This window comes from Carassius carassius, chromosome 24 (genome assembly GCF_963082965.1).
Source record: "Carassius carassius chromosome 24, fCarCar2.1, whole genome shotgun sequence".
Classification (NCBI taxonomy): Eukaryota; Metazoa; Chordata; class Actinopteri; order Cypriniformes; family Cyprinidae; genus Carassius; species Carassius carassius.
This window is the reverse complement of record NC_081778.1, coordinates 14,550,127-14,572,984: the sequence shown is the minus strand read 5'-3', so window position 1 is coordinate 14,572,984 and position 22,858 is coordinate 14,550,127. Positions and strand designations below refer to the sequence as shown.

The following is a 22,858-nucleotide window of genomic DNA, read 5'->3' as shown; positions in this document are numbered from 1 at the left end:
ACCATCAATTCTTAGACAGTGTTCTAGGTTATTACATGCAGATTTTTTAGGTCCTATAATCAATACCTCTGTTTTTTTCAGAATTTAGCAGTAAGAAATGACTTGTCATCCAGTTTTTTATATCGACTATGTATTCGGTTAGTTTTCCAAATTGGTATGTTTCGCCGGGCCGTGAACAAATATAGAGCTGAGTATCATAAGCATAACTCTGAGTGAAGTCCACTCACATCTCCACTGTTTTGAGAATGTTTAGCTCCAGGTTGTTATAACTGCACTAGACAGCCAGCTTTTTAACCTCCTTTCTGTAAGAGACTTGTCTCTGTGTCGGATGAGGCCAATAAGTGTGGTGTCATCTGTGAAGAGAAGAGCAGTAGGGAGAGAACACACCCCTGGTGGGCACCAGTGCTTAAGGAGCAGGTGCTGGATATGAATTTTCCCAGCCCTTACAAGTTGCTGCCTGTCTGTCAGGAAGCTGGTGATCCACTGACAGATAGAGGTGGGCACAGAGAGTTAATTTGGACAGGAGGAGGTTTGGGATGATAGTGTTGAAGACACTGAAGTCCACAAACAGGATCCTCACATAAGTCCATGGTCTGTCCAGATGTTGTAGGAAATAATGCAGTCCTATGTTGTCCACAGTGCTGGGGTATGGTGTTTTGTAGTTGTCTTTCAGTCCTTTCCACAGTGATGCAGGGTCATTGGCAGAAATCTGGTTCTCTTCCGAGATGTCTCTCGACGTTGCGTGCAGTTACGCTGACACATAGACGAAACACCTTTCTCCTTAGAATACTGAAGCCTGGTTCATTACTGATCTTGCCCTGCTAGCCACTAAGATGATGCCGCAGTCAACTTGGTCATGCCATGGGTAGCCTGGTTGTGCTGGACGAGCACCTATGACTAACAATAACGGACATGAAGGATACAGAGAAGGCCATCCTTTTGAATGCCCCTATCAGTCCCTCAGGCCTTTTTCCCAGCTCAGCTAAATCCGTGCCAGAGTGATTCTCTAATTTAAAGCAGTGTTCAAAGAAGGCAAGTCATGCCCCCTGAAATGCTTTTAGAGAGTACTGGGGCTGATGTCAGCTGCCTCAGCAGTGTGCCATTTGGCACTGCTTCAGATGCGGCCGTTTTGACTATAACTGGAGACGGTTCAATACGTATATTAATGACACATGTTTAGAGACCCTGACCCCTTGGATTAATACAGCTCTCTACACACAAAGTGTCCCACCTGGTCAGATTTGCAAGAGGAATGATATCACAACAAATGTTTCTTGCACTGGCTGGGGAGAACCTCTGCAATGGCCACCCAGTGTCCGGCATTTGGACACCCAAGGAGAAAAATGGCACATAAACTGCCTGGAGCTTAAAGCAGTTCACCTGGTGCTCAAGAGTTTTTATGCTCAAGTTTCTCACACACATGTCTTCATTTGCTTGGACAACATGTCAGTGGTAGCATATATATAAATCACCAAGGAGGCATCTGTTCTGGCTCGTGACAAGCCTGGTCTAATCACCATCTCTTGTCAATTCGTGAGTGTGAGAAGGAGTGACTCAGGGGGAATGGAGATTCCACCCCCAGACCATGAAAATGATCTGGAAAGTATTCGGACGAGAAGAGGTGGACATTTTTGCATCAGCAGAGGACACTCATTGTACAATAATTTTTTCCATGACCGAGCCCTCCACTCTTGGAGTGGAGGCGCTTGCCCACTCTTGCCCAAGAGATCACAAGTATGCTTTTCCCCAGTGAATATCCTACATCAGGTACTGTGCAGAATCAGACAGGAGAAGGAACCAGTTCTGCTATCTGCACCGAATTGGCTCACCCAACCCTGGTTCCTCGACCTTCTCAAAATGTTATTGAGCCCTCCTTGGCCTATTCCTCTGAGGAGGGAGCCCCTCTCCCAAATAAATGGCTCAGTCTGGCACCCCAATCTGGTGCTATGGGACTCACATGTTTGGCCGCTCAACGGAGACTGCACTCTTCAGCATCATTACCTCAGCAAGTGATGAGAACCATATCTGGATCAAGAGCACCATCCACCAGGTGCCTGTATGCTCATAAATGGAAGGTTTTCACGAATTGGTGCAACTCAAAGAATATAAATCCAGCAACCTGTTCAATCTCATTCATTCTGTCCTTTTTACAAGAGTGCTTAGGTGACAGCCACATGCCTTCCATGCTCATAGTATACACTGCGGAAAATTCAGTCTTCCATAAAGGTATTGACAGGAAGTCAGTTGGCAAGAACGATTTAGTGATTACATTTCTCCGCAGCGCGAGGCGGTTCAACCCCCCCACCACCACCACCACCAACGCCATGACATGCCCCCCTTTTGAGCCACTACAATCAGCCTCTATCTCAAGACAATGCTCCTGCTTGCAAACGTTTCTATCAAAAACTGGTTGCCAGTTGGTGGAAAACACAGCATATTTCAGTCATTCATCGTCAAGTGCGCTCGTTCCTGCTGTTGTCGTCAATATGGCAAGTCTGAGGAGGAGAGGCAGGGTGAAAAAACCCTCTCCAATATTTTGAATTTGGACTACAATTAAACCACTCGGTGTCAATTCTACATACATCACCTTTAAATAATTTTAAATGGGTCATTTGATGTTGCAAAAAAAAACATTATTTTGTGTATTTGGTGTACCGCTGACTGTCTTTTTACTGTCAAAACTCGCGTTTGAATCATCAGTGGCAAATCCGTTACATATGTAAACATACTTACAGACTGTGAGTCAGAACAGCCGGCATTGTAGTCTTCTCTCCTAGGATCAGTAAACAGTCCTCCATAAAATGTGCTGCACACATCTGAATATTTGAGTTGAACTGCTCTGGAACAGTGTTGTAAATACAACTTAACCACCGATTTCTAGTTATATCCTCTTTTGGAAGACCAAAGAAAGTAGGCGGCGGCAGCAACAGAAAGAATCAAAGTTACGCCTTCTTTCTTTGTTTGAGCAGCGTCATGCAAATCTTCCCACATTGTGATGTAGACATGTGGGGGCGTGATAGAATGAGCCATTTTAGGTAGGTGTGGTTGACTCCTAATTTTTATATATCTCTTTGGGTTTGAGTCTTTAGTCTCTGCAACTTACAGATCTTCTTTATGCACAAAAACACTTCAAAGAGAAAGGAAAAGTTGAAATTGCATCATATGATCCCTTTAAGCCATCTTGTAGCCTCTTGTGTGACTCAGTAGTCCCTGGTTGGATCACTGGGTTCTTCTGCGGAAATTGAAGGAATCAAAATAGTGCCTTGAGCATGTTTTTTCATTTTTACAGAGTAGTTTGAACCACAAACATTCTGTAAAAAAATGTAGGCACATTATATTCCTTTGAATGAAAGGAGAATATTGTCTATCATAAACAATCCCAAACATCTACTGGTGCTCCAGCCGCAGTCTGCAAGAGAGATGCAGCCTGAGACGTTATTCCTTTATGTTACACTTATTCAATAAATCGCTTTTCCACCGAGTCACATTCTATCTACAATATAAATATATAATATTCAATTGTATTGCATTCCAAATGTCATTTATTTTCTCCATTTATAAATGTTTGTATTTAAGGACATAGCCTTTTATGAACTGTAGTCCATGACAACATCTGGATAGTTTAGAGGTTTTCTACAAATACCATCTGTGTTTGACAGACTGCTGTGCTTCCTTCATCCTGCGTAAAATACAAGGAGAACATGCATCATCCTGGTCGCCACTTTATTTGTGAAAATGTATTTAGTACGGAAGTGGAAGATACTACGTGTGGTAGCACACACATGACATGCAAAATAAACAACCTTAGTGTTTTGTGAGTAAGAACAATAGTTTATTTGTGGTCTTGGAGAAAAAGACTACATTCCCCTGCATTACTTTGGCTAGGTGCAGTGTGGGTACCACTGGTGCATTAGAGCATTTGTACATCAAAAAACAAGTCACAACACAAAATGTTCATAGTCATCCACATGTGGAAGTGCAGAAAAGTAAGGACTACATTACCCAAAATCCATCTGCAAAAGTATATGGTTTCTGAGGCGGCAAATTACTGGGCAAAAAAAGGCAGTTAGCTTTAACACCTACATGCACAAAAAAGAGAAAGACAGCGCAAATATTATGATGGGTCTTTATAATGCTAGTGTACAGAAATAAAGAGAAAAAAAATCTATTAATTTTGGGGAAGCAGAGTTTTTTTTGTTGTTGTTATAGCATTCCTCTGATGCACAAATTGACCTGGCTGTCATGGCAACACTTTTCAGCTGGTGTTGACAATGAATGCTATAACAAACAGGAAGTGACAATCTCCACAGCTGAGAGGAGACTTGCATTCAAAAAGACAATATCAAGGAAATAAAACAAACAAAAACAAATCATTTGTATTATTAACAACAATAGTAATAATGATCAGATCAATAATAATTCATAATAAGTGAAGTTACTTTAATGGTCGTTAAGGAAAGAAAAAGACATGACTGGAGAAATAACATGGAACCACAAAACTAATAGATTTTGAAACATTTGTACTGACACTGGTAATCAGGTTGTAAAAATGCAATATTGTTCCAACAAAAGTAAGTGCATATACAGGTGCAAAAGTGCAGACGTGTGTCTACATATCAACCTGTTTTTTCAAATGCAGTTTACTGTGCATCCGATACAAGGAATCATTCTATGCAATCAGATGAGTCATGTCCCATATATTCAATCCATAGAGGTCCAAATTGTGTTTTTGCACAGCAAGAACAGCCTCTACAAGTTCACTTAAGATCTGCACATTGTGGATGTAAGCTGTTTTTTTGTTTGCAACTGTGAGTGTAGATTCCTATAAAAAGATAAGTACATTGTAGAGAAGAGATACCAACTTTAAGAAGAGAAAGAATCATACGGAGTTCACCATTAAATGAATAAACACAATAAATGCAGTTAAAATATGATAATTAATGCATGTCTTTCTTTGCCATCATTACATATTCCGTTTTCCTTTGAGAATGACAAATAAATATCAGCAGTAGACTGATAAACAATATTCTTCCCCAAAGAGTTGAGATGCACCGGTCATTCCCCTCATCCGTGGTTGTTCTGTCACCTTTGCTAAATAATACGCACAGGTTGAAGTGCTTGAATAAATCTAAATTAACATTTCTATACAAATTTCAAATGTATATATATATTTTTTTCAGTATTTTACAGTTACATTTTTCTAGAAAGTTATTTTCTCAAATTTTTCTGATGTTACGGCCTAGGCTTAATTCTGCCCCTCATTTATATCCTTCACAAGATCGAAAGTCTTCAATAACTAAGGAGTTGATCGCTTCAAAAAAAAAAAAAAAAAAATACCACATGAACCTGATTTTATGTTACAATGATACCTTAACCAGTTCCCTCTGCCACTACTTTACAGCCCTCCAAAAGATATAGAAAATATACAAAAATTATTTTCAAAATTTTCTCTCCCCACTGAGCATATTTCTATCATATAAAAATATACAATTACCTCCGTAATTAAAATCTCGCCATGGTACCTCCTGAAAAAACATTTAAGAGAGGTGACATGCTCTCTCACTCCAGTTTAAAACTCGAGCTCTTGTGCCTTCTTCATACATCATGCCATATTTCTGATGCACTTTCGTCTGTCTTTTAGTTATCATAAAGGACATTCATTGTCTTCTCAATCCATCATCTCATAACACTTTCTTCGACTCCTTATTGATCCAAGTGATGGCTCTCATATTTGTTCAGGATGTTACGGCACCGGCCGAGCTCTTTGCGCATGTCCGCTACTTCCTGTCTGAGTGCAGCGTTCTCACGTTCAAGAAAGGCCGCGCGCACTGAGATCTGGTTCTCCTTCAGTCGTCGCGCATCACGAGAACGTTTTGCGGCTTCGTTGTTCTTACAACGACGACTCCAATACTTCTCATCCTTAAAAAAAAAAAAGATATAAAAGAACACATTAGAACACATAGGTTGCCAACAGTTGTAGGTCAGAAGCTTTGCCAGATGTGTGACTGGGATTTGTGTGTTCATATGTAATTGTTTGCAAAGACTGTTTGTGTCTTTTTAGCAACCTTAAATGACATTGCAGTGAGAAACGTCTGAGATTTGACTACACACAAAGTGCTGCAATGGCTCTGTCAGTATAGTTGTGAGAAACCGTAAATTAAATGTCATGAGAAAACCAGTAGCAAATCATGGGTTTAAAACACTATATACATTCTCATAAGTCTGACTGGCAGTTTCCATGATATAATTTCTTTCTGTCAGTTTTTCAAAATCCAAATAATTATTTATAGATTAGAAATTGATTAAAATATAATTCATCAGTTCATCTATTCACTTCATATAATCTAGTGCATTTACTTTTTACAAGCCTCCATTATTTAAAGGGACAGTTCACACAAAAATGAAAATTCTGTCCTCATTTACTCCGTTTTAGGTCCATACAATGCAACTCAATGGGGTCCAGTGTTGTTTTGAATCAGTGTTAACACCTAAAATTTGTTTTCATTCATTAAAAAAATCATTCACTATAAAGCTGACTTAACATATAAAGATTAGATGGAAAACTTAAATTAGAAAAATTTTAAATAAAATGAGCGCTAATATCACTGCAACTGAAGTAAAAAATAAATAAAAAAAACAAACAAATATATATATTTAAGTTAAAATGAAAACTGAAAATATAAAAATAAAATATAATTCAACATATAAATACAAGTATATATATAAAAAAAAGTTTGGACTCAATCGTGGACAAAAATAGTGGATAATAATAATCTTTTGTGTTTCACGGATCCAATTCAATTTGACATCAGGGTGAGTAAATGACAGATTTGGTTTCTGGGTGAACTATCCCTTTAACTCTGATATTAAAAAAAATATATAAAATCAGTCAGAATGTAGCTTCCTTTTCAAGTATTCAAAACATCCATTTGTTCCCATAGAAGAGGTCATTCTGATTACAAAGGAATTTCCCCTTTTGACTGCTGAACAAAAAAGCTGACGTATCGGAGAACCCTGGTTTCCAAGACATCTGCCTTAGTCTTGAGATACGATAAGATATGCTACCATCCATTTCCCAATGAAGTCAATGTGACATGCTTTATAAATCACTGCCGGTTACTACATAATTCTAAAACTATGCTAGTGATGGGCCTTGGAAGCCAATTATGGCTTTAGTTTTAGATATCTTCATTTTGAAATCAACAGATATTAATAAATGGCAGTCACAGTGTCACTGTCTGTACTGATACAGACATGCCTGCTATCTGGATTACTGAATTTGCATAGAAGCATTAAGAATGTCAGACCTGTTGAACAAAATGAGGGTGGAATTTTCCAGCCGATATCGATCAATGTGGAGCACAAAAAAATTTAAATAAAGAAAAACCTATTTGTAAATCTTTGCCGAATAATCAGTAAGAAAATTCTTCACACTGATTGATGACTACTGATGCTTAGAAAGACAGCTGCACAATAACATTGACTGTACGCTATTAAGTCTATAAACAAATTGTACACGTTTCACAAAATCTACATGTTCATATGCTGAAGGTACATGCTCCACTTATAATTATATTAGGATCTCCTTTTCATTTCACCATGCCAAGTGTTTATAATGGATTATATAAGTCCATAGTATGCTGCTGCATTGAGCTTCTCACCTTCAGGTCATCAGGGACCAGCATCTTGCGAGCCTTTTTAATCATGGGCTGAGGTTTGAGCTCTTCCTCACTGAACCGATGGCTACGGGGGTCAAACGCCTCCTGTCCAGGTACACTTGACAGTGCAACGTCCGCAGGATCAGGGTCAAAGGGCGCCATCATTTCATTGCAATTAGCGATTGGTGGAGTAGGGAGTGGTGGACATGTGGTGGAAGAAGGTGAGGCCGTTGGCTCCAAGTTGCCTGGCGGAGTGCCTGATGGTAGAAACACAAAGTGGATGCTTTGATTAAGTCACGCTGCTTTGTGCATGCACTCAGAATGATAGGACTCTCAAAACACTACCCAAAGGACCCACAAGGGGGCAGTAACAGGCAGCAGACAACAACTCAATCCATTAATCCTTCACTTGTTTTTCCATATGCCAACATTTGTACCCTAAACTCCGTATTTCAGAATATTTTAACTGGTTGCTTCATTCCTCCAACAATTTGATTGTGAATTTATGCTAACGCAACCAAACTTCATTTATTTATTCATTCATTCATGTTTGTATGAATTTTTTACTTATATTTTAGTTATTTTTCCCATATTTAAAAAAGAAAAGAAAAAGTAACTTACACCCATGTACAGACAAACGACTACAATGAAATAATTTAAGCAAGAGCTGAACAGTAACATATATATATATATATATATATATATATATATATACACACACACACACATATACATACATATACATACACACACACACACACACACACACAAACACACAAACACACAAATATATATCAAAGATATATCATAGATATAGCAAAGATAGCTATTAAGACTGGTTTTCAAAGAATATATATCTTAATTATGTTTATTTTTCTACATTAGCCAATTTTAAACCTCACTAATTTTATTTTATGATTAAATGAGAAAAAGGGGTAAAACAAATATATACATTTCTTAATAATTGTGTATAAAAACATTCTCTGAGACCAATATACACAATTTGTCAGTGGTATTAGAAAATCATAAAAAAGATATATATTTAAAATGGATATAACATACTGAAAAAAATAATAATTTCATACAATGCATTATTTCTGCACACGGTGAACGGTGAACCCTGTCATGATAGCACAACTGAACTACTGTTGCTATGTTTTGAGCCATAAACCTAATCTAAGTCTATGAAGTGCCCTTAAGGGTAAGTTTAACCCCATTTGGCAACGAGCCTCTCTTTACTGTCCACTGAAGCACATGCACCATTTTTTTTTTTTTTTATAAGATGGCTTCATAAAACCTGTGCAAATGTGTGATGTGGTGTTTTCTGCATGTGCTTTTTAATCACACAGAACATTCCAAATATTTACCAGTAGCACTTTTAATCTCTCTCTCTCTTTTCTCAGCCACTCCAGAAATGTAAACAAACATCTAATCGGAAGTACAGTTACAGTATCAACATGCACTAAGTCATTCCATCTCAATCTTTCAATCTCTCCCTGTCTGTTACTCACACACACACACACAGCCTACCTCCTCTCTGTCCTCTGCTCCTCCCCCATCCTCGCTCTCACTCTGCCTGCCTCTGCACGTGATTGAGCGAGCGCACATGGACCAAGCGTGTGAGAAGAGGAGGAGATTTAAAAACATGCGAGCACAACCGCACACACAGCGTCTCTGCTTTCATTCTTTGCTCCTGGCTCACCTGTGTGTCTCCCACTGTTTACTTACCGGCCTTTCAATCGCGGTCTTGTTCTCGGGTCTATATCAAAATCTTTGCCTCTCTTTTCACTTGCAGTCATCCCCATTTATCTCTGTATATCCCTTTTGTCAATCCTGCAAGTCATGCTTCAGTTTTCTTTTTTTTCTAACCAGCCCATTCTTTTTTTAATAAAATGCACGCAAACTTCCCACTCACCTTCTAAACAGCCCATTACTCAGCTAATTAATTTTGATGACACAAAAAATATGCAATGTTAACACGTACCTATAAAACAAAACTCACTCCTTCGCCGTAACACAAACAAGCCGCACACCCTGTAACACTCACTCCCAAAAACCACCCAAACCTCTTGACAGTGAAACCTACAACACGCACCATATGCATCTATACACACTCAACAACACACACACACACACCCAAACCATTAATACTCTGAAACTACACAGTAACACACACCCAAGGGACAGCCTGGTACTTTTTACAACTTGCAAACAGACCGAAGTCCAGGGGAATTTCTTTTAAGCAAAATGAGGTAAGTGTTTGAACGGAGTAGACCTCATTTTCGGCTCACAGTGCTTCCTTTCTTCAGCTCGATGGCTTACCTCCAGACCGCTCATCTCGCAGGTTTCTAACATCATGTCTAGCTTATGTTTCACAGCTAGTGAGATATCTCTGAACTGCCAATGCAAACTCACCATGCAAGCAGTCTGCAGCTCCCATCATGCTTTGCGGCGTGTGCATGTCCAGCCCGAGCAGAGAGGGCGAGGAAGAGGCGGTGGTGGATGTCGGTGAGGAGGATGAGGAGCAATGTGGGGGCGAGGTGGGGGGGCATTGGGAACCCTGGTTAGGGACAGCGGACTGAGAGCTTTGTGAGGGTATCTGAGCCGACGTGGAGTTTGAGGTACTGTGCATGTTGCTCATCCCGTTCTCCGTCAGAAACTCCTCGAGGTCCATGTACTGCAACTGGAACAGACCGCCATCACATGGCAATGTTCGTTCCCATAGCAACGGGCCCAGGAAGGAACTGTTGTTGCCGTTAGAGAAGTTGCCCGTGCCTGCACCGTTGCTGTCAGTGACTAGTCCATTGCTGCAGCCGTTGCGCAGAGGACAGCGACTGAGAGAGTCTTCATCGATATCCAACCTGTCCTTACCTATGAGAAAGTGAAATCCAACTTAATCTCCATATAACTTTACTCTCATAATTTAAAACTCTCAAACCATCTAAAAAGACTTTCTAGTTGTTCTTATGAACACGTATAGACTTTTATAGACTTCAAGAGAACAATATTTCTGATGCACTCAGAATACGTAGTTAGGGACAGAATACCACTTCCAAGTAACTTTCACATCCCTCTGGGAGAACTACCTCTGCAATGTCAACAAATGTGAATAGCTCCCAGTGCATCAGTGCAAAATGAAGAACCTTTGAAACACTTTGCTTTAAACGTGTAAAAGATTGCTGGTTTTTTGATACTCCTGTAGAACCATGGTAAAGAAACTACAATGTTACACTGCAGAGAAACTGCTTAACTTTGTGATTCAGCAACCATACAGCTGAATAATGGCTAAACGTTACAGAACTATGGTATTATGGCTGAACCAAAGCAATGATGCCAAAGGCAACAGTTGTGTTGTTTAACACAATATTACACTAGTGTAACATAGCAACATTTCAATAATGCATTGCTCTGAATATAATATAGTGAAGCAATGCTAAAAATAATGTGAAAACTGCGGTCTGAATGTCTTAAATCTGAAGGTCTTAAATATTTCCGTCTTAAAGAATTTAGATGGGGTCTGAGACACTCAAAAATGGGGTCTAAAATCTTAACAACATTACTTAGGCTAAATCAGGCATTTTATGGTGCATTGGCGAGGAAACTAGAACCAGAAAAGAGAGTTTAAAATGAGACATTTCTGGTTTAGCTATATTGTATAAAAACAAACCATAAAAATGTAACTGCAACATGTTTTAACTTTGAATTCTCTTCTCTACAAAAAAAAAAAAAAACCTTCCTCAAGCTTAAAAACAATTAACCACACCAAAAGCACAAAAACTGTTCTTGAATCATTTGAATACCTTTTAAATAATAACGGTGTTCAAAAGTAACTCCAGTCATTTTAACAATGATTCAAAAGTTGTGTGCACAAAAAGTGGATTGGCACTTGTGTAAGAGGGTGTTTTTCTCTTTCAATTAATGTTGACCAGATAATCAGTACAAAACAATGCCACTGACAGCAATCCATAAAGAATCTTTTCCAATATTCACAATGTTGTATTCACAGGCAGTGGAAAACTTCCATCTGTGTGGTTACACTGTGCATTGCACACGCCTGTAAACCAAACGGCTTAGCCAACAGCTGACCTTAAAGCACCTAACTAGTGAGCTGTGGCTGAATGGCCTGGCCTTGTTTATCTCTTAAACTAAGTCCCATGAGATGTCCTGTCTGTGGCTCACTGCGATGTATGCACAGTTGCACATGACCCTGTTATTTGACATGTTCAACCACTAATCTTCAAAATCATATTAACAATATTTTGAGTTTCCAAAGGGGAACAAACAAGAGGTTGAGAGAGGGAGTGCGTTATAATTAACACTGGGTGTCAGGGAAGCAGGTGCGTTTCCTCACCCTTCATTTCACTACAGTCTTTGACGCGCTGGTCGCCCTTCACTGGGAGCTGCAGGAGCGACTTTAAGTTTGCAGTGGAGTTTAAGTGTCCTCCGTTAAGTGAGCCTACAGCCTGGCTACTGTTGCCAAACTGAGGACTGGCACCGGCGGAGGGAAGGTCCGGGGGTAGGAGCTGTGAAAGCGGCCTGGCCATCCTCCAACGTCAGCCGGATTGAGCTCCCTTGACCGCTAGATGTTTAGGTGATTCAATACTGTTGTGTAGCCGTGAAATTAATCACATCAGGATTCATAGTGGAAACAACAACAACAAAAGCATTAGTTTGTGGTAAATCAGCACATATACTAATATATGGTGTATATGGATTAAATTCGAATCATTCGAGTAAAATTAAAGTAAACAAAGTTGTCAAGTCCTGCAGCACGAGACCGCGTTTACTTCAGAGACAAGAGGAGGAGAGACCTGCGGCTCACGTGCACCAGAACATCTGATGTCAAAGAACTCATTTTAAAATTACCTTTATTTGAAAATATGGTTTTAAGCAAATTGAGCCATTCTGGTTGCATTTGATTGTAGGTTGTCCGAGTGGATAGAAATATACATTCCCAGTAATTCCAGAGAAATGTTGACAGCTTATCTTCTGCTGGAACTTATAAATAGAGACGGATGTCAAAAATAACGACGTTATGTCCAAGACATATGCGGGAAAAAACGCAACAAATTAACCGAATACAACGGTTTCAGTAGAAATGAAATAATGCGCGCTCAACTCTTGAATGCGTGCAACTTGCGTCGTCTCCAAAATAACAAATGAAAACAAAACGAAGAAAGTGTTGCTGAGTCAATTTCTGCTGCGTAGTGCGATTGGTGGGATGTTGACGTTTTTTTCCGTTCAGTCGCTCAATCGTTCTTTCCCCTTGTGGTCAGCCCTTCTGTTCAGTTCTCTCTGCATGTGTGTAACCGCACACTTTGAGCTGAAGCCGTTCGAGCTTTTCGCTCAGCTGGAACGAACACGGGCCGCTCACGTGACGTCACACCTCCCAGAGTACATCCACGGCGCTGTTTAATATTAATGAGGCACGCCCCCTCGCGACAGGCACGCTCGTCGGGACATGGTTGCACTGATTAAAAACAAATTGGTCGAAAATTTCACTCCCAGCTGTCCCTATGACACCTATGTTAGGCAGTGGGCACCCAGTAAGCGCATGAACATTTGACCACTTTCTAAGTTGGGCAGCTTTAAAATGCATCCGAATTATGATTGAACAAATAGGGCAATTAAATGCGGGTTTAAAAACCGTTCAAGTATTTACATTCAGTCCTAACAGAGCGCTTCTTTTTTGGGGGGGGGGGGGGGGGGCTATAAAGCGAATGGACACACTTTTTCACTTCACTAGTAATCCGCGGGAAACGTGAGCATATGAGAGGAGATGGCATCTACACGTTGTGTCCCAGAAACACAGACGCGCTCTCTTCTGCACATGGTGTCCGCACGCGGAGACACGGCTGAGACTGTCTGTCCTTTTTACCGCCATTGGCTGACAGGAAAGAGACTCCTCCCTGCGCGCTCAGCCACTGGCTACAGTGGAGAACTGCGCCCCGCCCACTTATCCACCCATGCTACAGCCGCGTGAGAACAAAAACTGCGTGAATCCAGAAGAAGAGTGGCGCGCGCACACACACATAAGATTCAGAAATAAAGGTAATACTTCCAATGAAAAGGAACCCAACCTCACAAGAGTATCAAAAGTGTTGCAATGCTCAATTCAGGTCTTACGATTTCTCAAAACTCAAACTATTATATATTCTTTCAAAGATATAACAAAACTAATTAATGAGGATAGTATAATGCAAATATATGGTCGACATTTTCCCCCGCACTCTTCTTCCTTGTTTTTCCTTTTTTCCCTCATATACATACACACACAACGCGAATACACCGTCCCTGTCTCTCTGCCACACACATCTAAGTCACACACACTCACACGCTATCTCTCGATACTTGTTTTCCACCCACTTCCAGCGTTTAAATCCATGTGACAGTTGTGCTCCCAGCTTCATGCTTGTAGGTTGTAGGATCCTTGCTGCCACCAACTGATCAACATGGAAAACAGCACTCTCAAATATTCTAATACCTTTTGTTTAGTAAGTTTCACAGCCATAACATTATTCCGTTGTACTGTATATTATATATCGTGTCCAGACAGAAACTGACCAGTGTTGGTCAAATGGTGGAAAGAAGGTCGATCAATACATGATTCATATAGAAATTGATGAATAAAATTAGAATTGTACTACATTTTTATTTTTTATCATGTCTTCATGGGCAGTGTGTATTCTAGCAATAGGCCTATATGACATTTGCCAATCAAAAAGCCATTTTCTGTCTGGCACCATCTAGAGTAACATCCTTATACATCCTAACATTTAATACTCACGCACCTATTCCCTTAAGATATTAACTACAACAAAAAAATGTAAGATCACACTACTACATGGTACAATGATGATCTTACAGCAACAGAATAATATGATGATAAACATTTAAACATTGCAACAAAGATTTAACTGAAGCAATAAATAATACATGTTAAATAAAATAAATAACATTAAATCATGCAATACAGTTGTATGCAAAATGCATATTTAGCTTATTTTAATACAAATGCAAATAAATATGAAATACTTAGGTAACAAATATTTACATGGAATTAATGAGGATAACATTTTTACATTTTATTAAATGTTTGGGTATCTTCAGCAACCAGCTTATAATGTGTTAATAAAGTGATAAAAACAATAGGAATTACTTTTCTTCTTTTAAAAAAGAAAACGAGAGGCTATAAGTAGATTGGCATCTCTACATAAAAGGTGAGAAAAGTACATGGGATATATAGTTGGCAAGTGAAAAGACTGTCACACATTAATACACTTAATCAAAACCTGATCTAAAGTGATAACTCTTACAATCACTCTTCCAACTACCTGAAGTGTAGCTATGATAAAAAGATAATTGACTTTTGCTTGAAAAAAAACCAGAATAAAATATTGACAATTTACATAATTACACAATGGGAACGAACAATTACACAATTTACATTACAATACACATATTTCTTTACATTCCACCCTTAAGCTACATTTTATTACTCATAAATGTGTTTTAACTGTAACAATCTGAGATAATTAAATAATCTGACAGTATTAAATTTTTTGTTCTTTGACTGGCTATGTAGGGAAAACATTTTTTTGTTAAATTCTGGCATTACCTTCTTTATGATGGTTTTCTTTAAGAACAGTAAATAAATCAAAACAGGGCTCACATTTGATATTAAGAATTGTCCACCAGCATCAGGGCTCCAGACTGCGACCATTTTTGACCACTGGTGCGACCACGGCGTTGCTCAACTGCCATTTCTGTTGCATATGAGAAACATCAAACGGCAAATGCATAACAAAACGTTTATCAGCTCGGACCAAAAACTGAGCGCTACACAAACTCAGAAGCTCAGAGGTTTACTCGGGAACCAGAATTTATATGCACAGCACTGCGAGATCCAATGAGAAGCGTTTGTTATAAAGTGATCAAACAGTGCTGACATTGAAAATCAGAAGTAGTAACTCTAACTATAACCATGGTGTTGTGGCAGGCAGTCAAATGTTATTTTTATTATCAATTGTAAGGTTTGTACAACCTTTTGAGAGAGAGTTCAAGCACTTTTCAATGACTTTCAAGTATTTAACACAACAATTTACAGCACTTTAAAGCTCTAAAAATGATCCAATTTAAATTTGATTTTAATGGGATGTCCACATTTTACTTTGTGATAAACAAACGATTATTATAGAGTAACTAAACCCAAAACCAACTTTTTTTAGTTAATGATCTATAAGAATGGGGCTTTATTAGTGCTGTTGAATGATTCGAGTAACTTTTTTGACATGAGTATAAAGTGTTTTAATTCTACAATATATGGTGTAAAAACGTGTGAGTGCTGCCCTCTTCAGGTTGAACGGTGGCTACTGCAGTTGATTTTTCCTATTGGATGTTGCGGTGGCAAGTGACGTAAGTGGTGGCCGGTGACGTAAGCGGTTTCCAGCTCACCACGCCCCTTGGTACGAGCTACCACGCCCTTGCCCTTGACAGTATAAAACCATATACTGTAGCCAAACCAAAATCACTGTAGTGGGTCAGGAGCTGGAATTGCGAGTATTGGTAACGACCAGGATAGACTAATATAGCATCTATTTAGCATAGCAATTATATAGTTATTTAGATCTTCAAGTTAGTGTAGATTTATCTGTATTTAGTACAGTGGTCAGGATGGTACGGAGGTGTGTTTCTGGTTGCTACAGCACTGCTGGACTGCATAGTTTACCAGCAGACTTTAAAATTAAGCGCCAGTGGTTGCATGCATTTGGCCTGGAAGACCGCAAGTTCCCGCCTAGAGCTTGAGTGTGAAAACTGCGTTTTACACGGGATTGCTTCTCCAACGCAATGGAGGTGGAAATGGGCTTCTCCACACAGCTCGCGCTGAAAATCGACGCGGTGCGGGAGGTAAGACCGCAGTTTGAGCCAGCGGCTCGAATTGATATCAACAGACACCTCGACACCCTCCACTTCAGGTAAAAGTGGGGGAGAAAAGTCCTCTACTTCAAATGATCGCTCTGTTGCAAAGCTACTTGCGTCATTACAGTCACTCTCCATTTTAGCGACTCTGACAGCAGCTGTCAATCAATCCGTCACTGCGAGTCTCAGGATCACGCCGCACTCGCTCAGCCCCGCCCTAGTTCGTCCCCTCTATCTCCGCTGTGATCTGCCCACTTTTCAGCATTTTTCAAATATTGTCAGTGGGTGGAGTCAGGCTCTGAGCAGGGGTTTAGTTACACTTTAAAATCAAAAAACATCAAATTACCATTGTAACCAGTAGATGGCAGAAGATAATCACTTTTTTGCTCATTAGTTATTGATTTCTACTCTTTTGCATTTTCTTTTGTATATGAAAAACAAACTTTTCTTAAATTTGCTACTGAATCACACAAAGCAAGTAAAGAGCTCTCCTTTGATAACCATAATAAGAATGGAATATATACATTTTCCATAAAATATTTAATTTTGCACATAACTGTCGTTAATAAAAGTAAATGTTGTATGCTTGCCAACTCAAGCTCAGTGCTTTACTCTCAAATAGTCTGGAGCCCTGAGCATGTATCATTATTATGCATTCATTTATTATGTTTCCTCTATTAAGAGTTAAGATAAATCTTCAATTGGATTTGTCATGTTACTATCAGAGTCCACAGACTCATCACACATGTTGACTGTTCAACGCATGGACAGTAATGTCCAACATGCAGTAATTTAAATACTCCTTAAAATAAAATACACATACTCCTAGCAGGACCATTTTTTCTCCTTCTGATACTGAATGCACTTTTTACATTAACAAAATCACATCTCCACACTTGCTCTAAGTGAATACCAACAACACAATATATATCATAGACAGAATTATTCTACAGAGCATCTGTTGAGGTGAGCAATAGCCTACTTTAAGGGCACAGTACAATATTCGCCAAATCACAGAAACTTAATCTACTGCCAGCCAAGGATCATTTCAATATGAACAAGAGTTTCCTCTTAGAAGACCAGTGGAGTATTGGATAGATGGGCAGGCTAAGCATTTCATTAAAACAAATGTTTTTGATACATCTGTGAGTTTGTTGAAGGTGTTCATTTTCAGGGGTCAAAGTTACAAGAGGAAATATAATATGAATGAGAGAGAAATGAAAATGCTCTCATAAAATACAAGTCAATGCCTACATGAGCCTAAGATGTATTCAGTTAAAATTTTCAGTTCTTCTCATGAAAATCGCAACACTTCTGTTCTCAAAGTGCATATGAAAATGAGTTTAATGGCAAAACTTAGTTACTATATTCCATATGCAAGGAAGAGGAGTTCCTTTTACACTCAGACCTTCTGTATGTTGATCCCATGACTAATTTAACACAAAGAGCCCTATTTCGTTGAAACTTTGCCAACGTCCCTCGACACACCTTCTTGTGCCGTGTGAGGAGCATTGCATTCCAGAAACGACATGGACAATGTTTACAAGAAAAAGCTCTGTTGGCTAAATGAGAGCTTCTGTGAATGAGAGCTGAAAGGAACTTGCGAGACTGTTTTCCACAAACTGGACATTTCAAACGATGCTGAAGGCCTTTCACTTTAGGACAATGTCTAGCTGCTATATGAATTTTAAGGGCTACCTGTTGAGAAAAGGTAACACCAAGGCAAAGGGGACAGGGCTGTCGTTTTTGAGGAACTTTGAGGGACCGAAGCCTGTTAAACTTCAGCCCACCTGGAAGGCCCAGTTCATACACTGCACTTCCTCCACTTCCATGTCTGATTCTCAGGAGCACAGCCATGCAATTCTTAATTTTATGTTGCGTCCTGTGAATGGCTCTCCTTTTTCTCTTAAGTTTTCTTCTCTTATTTCTCTGCCTTTCCCCAAGGGAGATCTCCACCTGGTCTTTCTCTACTTTTTGCGCAGGGGTCCATTTGTAGCCTATCTCCTCTCTCTCTTGCATTCTTTTTTTTTTTTTCTTCCGTCTCCTCGACTCCTCTTGGCTTTGAAAAGTGTGGTGTTGTGTAGATTGAATCTCATCTGAATGCTGCTGGGAGTTGTGGTGTTGCTGATGTGGATCTGATGGAGGCAACATGAGAGAACGCACAGGTATGTTTGGAGTAAGAGTATGCCCATGACCAGTGTGATAAATGGGTTCACCCTTTATCCCAATGTGTTGTTGCTGATGGTTACAAAGAAGAGGCCCTGAGGAAGTTGACGGCAGAGAATGAGAATAAGAGGAGGCATTAGATGAAGAAGTGTGTGCAACATTGGTATTGGGTATATAGAACAGAGGGGAGTAGCCAGCTTGTGTTTGGGGAGGAGCCTGCTGGCTATGAAGAACTCCATGTTGTTCAGCATGTGTTTCACAAGGTGGCGCAATATGAAGCAAAGCATTTGTAGCAGCTTCACTTTCAGATATTGAACCACCAACACTGTTGTCTTCCCCTGTACTCCTCTGAGGGACTGGTTGGCCAGTCCGTGTTAAGCCATGCTGTGAAAGCCTGTGTCGTGTAAGGCTGTTAGAGTACGCAAAAGCCTTACCACAAACCTCACAAGAAAACAGCTTTTCTCCACCACCCTCATGAACAGTTTGGTGATGTGCCGTTAAGTGAAAGTGATGGCGGAATGATTTCCAGCATATAGCACATGTGTACAGTCTAGGAGGTGGCTGAGTGGTTGTTGTCTGTTGTTTGACATCTTGAGTGTATGAATAAAATGAAGAAGAGCTGTTTTGACCCCCTTGAATCAAGCTGCCACCAGAGGATGGATGGATTGAGGATGGATAGCTGTTAAGGTTTTCCCCACCTGGCGTTGTTGGCACTTCTTCAATTTCTCCTTTTTGGTGTAGCTTGCCATGTCTTTTAAGGCTCTGAGCATATCCAAACTCCTTCCCACATAGAATACACTTGTAGTTCTTCTCTCCAGAATGCACTGTGTGGTGCTTGCTAAGATGAAATGCCTCTCTGAAGTACTTGCCACACACAGTACAATGGTGAGACTTTTCTCCTGTGTGTACTCTGTCATGCCTCCGCAAGGTCTCTTTTCTTGCAAATCTTCGACCACAGATGCTACACAAATACGGTCTAACATCACCAACAGGAACTCTTGGTCTGTGAGAGGGCTGCCTCCTTTTAGGAGGCTCAGCACCAACCACCCCAGGTTCATTCTTCTTGCGAGGCTTACGAGGGCGCTTGGGCTTTCCACCAGGTGCATGCAGATTTGTTTGCTGGTTGAGGGTCACTGCACCTGAGTCAGTAGTTCCTCTATAGGACTTTTCCAGGACAGATGTTAATAACGGACCACTAGGTGAGGCAAGAGGCCCTAGACCCAGACCTCCAAGCAATCCACCAATGATATCTCTTCGATCATCTCCTCTACCTCCACTATGGAGATCACCACTCATAGAATTTGCAGCTGCAGCAGTAATAGCAGAAATGGCACTGTTGACAGAGCTAGTTACATCATCTTCAGAATCCTCTAACAGGGAAGAAAGCGGGAGATGTGGCTCTTGATGATGATGCTGACTTTGGTTTTGTGGGTGTGGATGCAGAGTAGGAGCTAAAGGTGCCTTTCTAAGTGGAGGCCCTGTCATGCTGCCACCACCACATGGGGTTATTCCAGAATACAAGTTACTTTGAGAGCGCTGGTCCTTGTAGTCATCTCTGAAATCATCACTCCGGTAAGAACCTGCATAACAGACTAAACAGTAATAATGCTATGCACACAAATTTCACATTGCCTATGAAAAATTGTGACTTGGGTTAACCAAAAATATACACTACACTAGACGTTACTCACCCACTGCATTAGTTGCTATTCCATCTTGGGAGCCCCCAGCTTTATTGCTCCTGTTTTCTATATTACTTTCATGCTTAGGTCTTGGTGTACGCCCTGACTTGCCACAGGTGCCCGAGGCTGCATGGTTCAAAAGGGATGTACTTTCCCGAAAACAGCGACCACAAGCTGGACAGCGGAATGGTTTCTCTTCATGTATTTTTTCATGGCGGGTGAGTGACTCACGACGATTGAAAGCACGACTACAAGTAGTGCAGGCATAGGGCCGTGCGCCAGAGTGGATGACACCATGTTGAAGTAAGTGCCCCTTTTTCTTAAAACCTTTTCCACACTCAGAACAATGAAAGGTCTTGTCAGGACTGCCACACGAAGATGAGGCTGTGCCCTCTTGAGTAGAGTGGGGAATACTTGGATCGGAAGGATGCAGAACTGGGTTTAAAATGTTACTTCTCGTGCCACTTGTGCCAGCTGTGGTTAGCTCATGACTACGTAGGTGCCTTCGCAGACTAGAGAGATGTGTGAAAGTTTTGCCACACTCACCACAATGATAAAGGGGTTCTTGTTCAGGCTGAGAATGAGGTGGTATGGTACCATGGCTGCCTGTTTTGGAGCCATTTGTCACCAAGACTGATGCTGATGTAGAAGAGGATGCAGAAGATGATAAGACAACAGAAGTAGAGGACGATGAGGTTAGGTGAGAAGAAGGGTCTCTGCCAATACCTGACAAACTAACACCCCCACCTCCATCCAAGCCTGGTGAGTTCTCTTGGTTGAGTCCCCCTGAAGTACTACTGTTGGGGTTTGTAGGGCTGCTGCTGTTGTTGTTGCTGCTTTCAGTCTTTCTCTGTGGCAGGTAGCCAGCCATGGCTTTCTTTCTCCTTCCACCAGCACTTCCTCCGAAAGCACTATCACCTTTACTCTCCTCTTTTGTTAAAGACAGGTGTAGAGGAAGTGGAAGCGGCAAACCAGCTTCCTGCTGCATTAGAGATGCTAGCTGGTTTGAAGAGAGTACTGGAATTCCTTGAAAGTCAAAACCTCCGAGCGAAGAAGGTTGCGATGAGGAGTGCAGTGGATGGTGTGGATATGGGTGAGGGTGAGACAAAGTGTGAGGTGGCAGTTGCTGCTGTTGTGATGGTGGCTGTTGAGGCTGTGATAGAGTAGTTGAGTGACCATGAGTGTGTGAAGAATGAAGAGCGGGGGGTGGCGCAAGGGCTGAACTTGTTTCTCCTGCAGCTTGGCCCAGACCAAGACCAAGATGGTTATGACTGCCTTGCTGAACTAAAAATTGTTCTAGACTGGAATTGGCTGGTACTCCGGAAAGAAAATACTGATTTGCGGCTAACATACAGCTAAACTGTTGATGTAGGCTTCGGGCGTCAGACTGAGATCCTGCTAATTGATGACTAAAGGTAGTTACTGCACTACTGCTGGGAGGGTTATTGGATGTTGAAACAGAACTTGAAGGAGATGGGGAGGAAGACGGTTGTCCAGGGGAGGCCTGAGGTACTGACAGGCCAGGATGCAATGGGGGTGGTGGTGGTGGAACAGATGAAACCAGTCCTCCAATTGCCCCTCCAGTACCTCCACTTCCACTATTGCTGGCAAAATGATCAAATCGCCCTACTCCTGAATGTAACTGCTCTTGTGCAAGGGTTGCCTCAGAAGGGTGAAATGAGCGCAAAAACTGGGGATATCCACTCACATGACCTCCACCACTACTACTGCTGCTTCCAGACATTTTGCTGGATTTCCTCAAACTTTGAGAGGATGAAGAGAGGGATTGCTGCGGCAGAGATGGAGGAGGTGCACTCATTTTTGCAAAAATTGATGCAGAATCTGTAAAGGCACTGCCTCTAGATGCTTGTAGTGAGCCTAAGCCAAGTCCAGACAAAATTGACCCAGATGTCTCACCTTGCTGCTGTTGCTGCTGCTGTAACTGGTGTTGGTGAAGTTGCACTTGCTGTTGGTGTTGAAGTTGTCGCTCTAATCCAAGACTTTTGAACTGATGGGATTGGTGTCCACTCAGCATCTCTATGATGTCCACATTGTATTTTCCAAACTGGAACATCTCCCAGTTACTGAAACATGGGTGCGCAATGGCAACACCTTCTGCTCTCTGAGCAGCAACAATATTTCTATGATGCTTTTCTACCGAGTTGTGGCCAGAAGCAGCAGAAGCATTTTCAAAAATAGTGCAACCTCACATTTTCTTTGTGCTTCTGGTGTCGTTTTATTTAAAGTGGGTACCCACATTCTCACTCTTCAGGGAAGTAATCGATGAGGACATTTTGTATTGTTTGTTACATGAATTTGTAATTCCTGCAAAAAGCTGTTTTTCAATGGGATTTACGAGATGACCAAAAGTCGACTCCCCTTTTGGGTTCACATAAGATTCCATATAATCATAGTTATCTTAGTTGAAGTTTG

General features: G+C 40.7%; 2 protein-coding genes across 3 annotated transcripts; both read right to left on the bottom strand.

Annotated features, from left to right (window-relative positions):
* Window positions 1–3,810: 3,810 nt before the first annotated feature.
* LOC132102884 (hepatic leukemia factor-like) lies at window positions 3,811–13,185 on the bottom strand. Its single transcript, XM_059507590.1, has 5 exons — window positions 12,525–13,185; window positions 12,010–12,260; window positions 10,074–10,529; window positions 7,662–7,915; window positions 3,811–5,919 (listed from the first exon to the last, which is right to left on the bottom strand). The coding sequence occupies exons 2-5, from the start codon at window positions 12,200–12,202 to the stop codon at window positions 5,704–5,706; spliced, it is 1,119 nt and encodes a 372-aa protein (XP_059363573.1). The 5' UTR covers window positions 12,203–12,260; window positions 12,525–13,185; the 3' UTR covers window positions 3,811–5,703.
* Window positions 13,186–15,159: 1,974 nt separating this feature from the next.
* On the bottom strand, window positions 15,160–22,638 carry LOC132102883 (zinc finger protein 865-like). Of its 2 annotated transcripts, XR_009423301.1 has the most exons (3): window positions 20,435–22,638; window positions 16,924–20,335; window positions 15,160–15,876 (listed from the first exon to the last, which is right to left on the bottom strand). XR_009423301.1 is itself a non-coding variant. In XM_059507589.1 (2 exons), exons 1-2 carry the CDS (start codon window positions 22,497–22,499, stop codon window positions 17,934–17,936), a joined length of 4,455 nt encoding a protein of 1,484 aa, XP_059363572.1. In that variant the 5' UTR covers window positions 22,500–22,638; the 3' UTR covers window positions 17,724–17,933. The 2 variants fall into 2 exon arrangements, 1 of the variants encoding a protein (XP_059363572.1); XM_059507589.1 differs by lacking the exon at window positions 15,160–15,876 and having other exon boundaries at window positions 17,724–20,323.
* Between the last annotated feature and the right edge of the window lie 220 nt (window positions 22,639–22,858).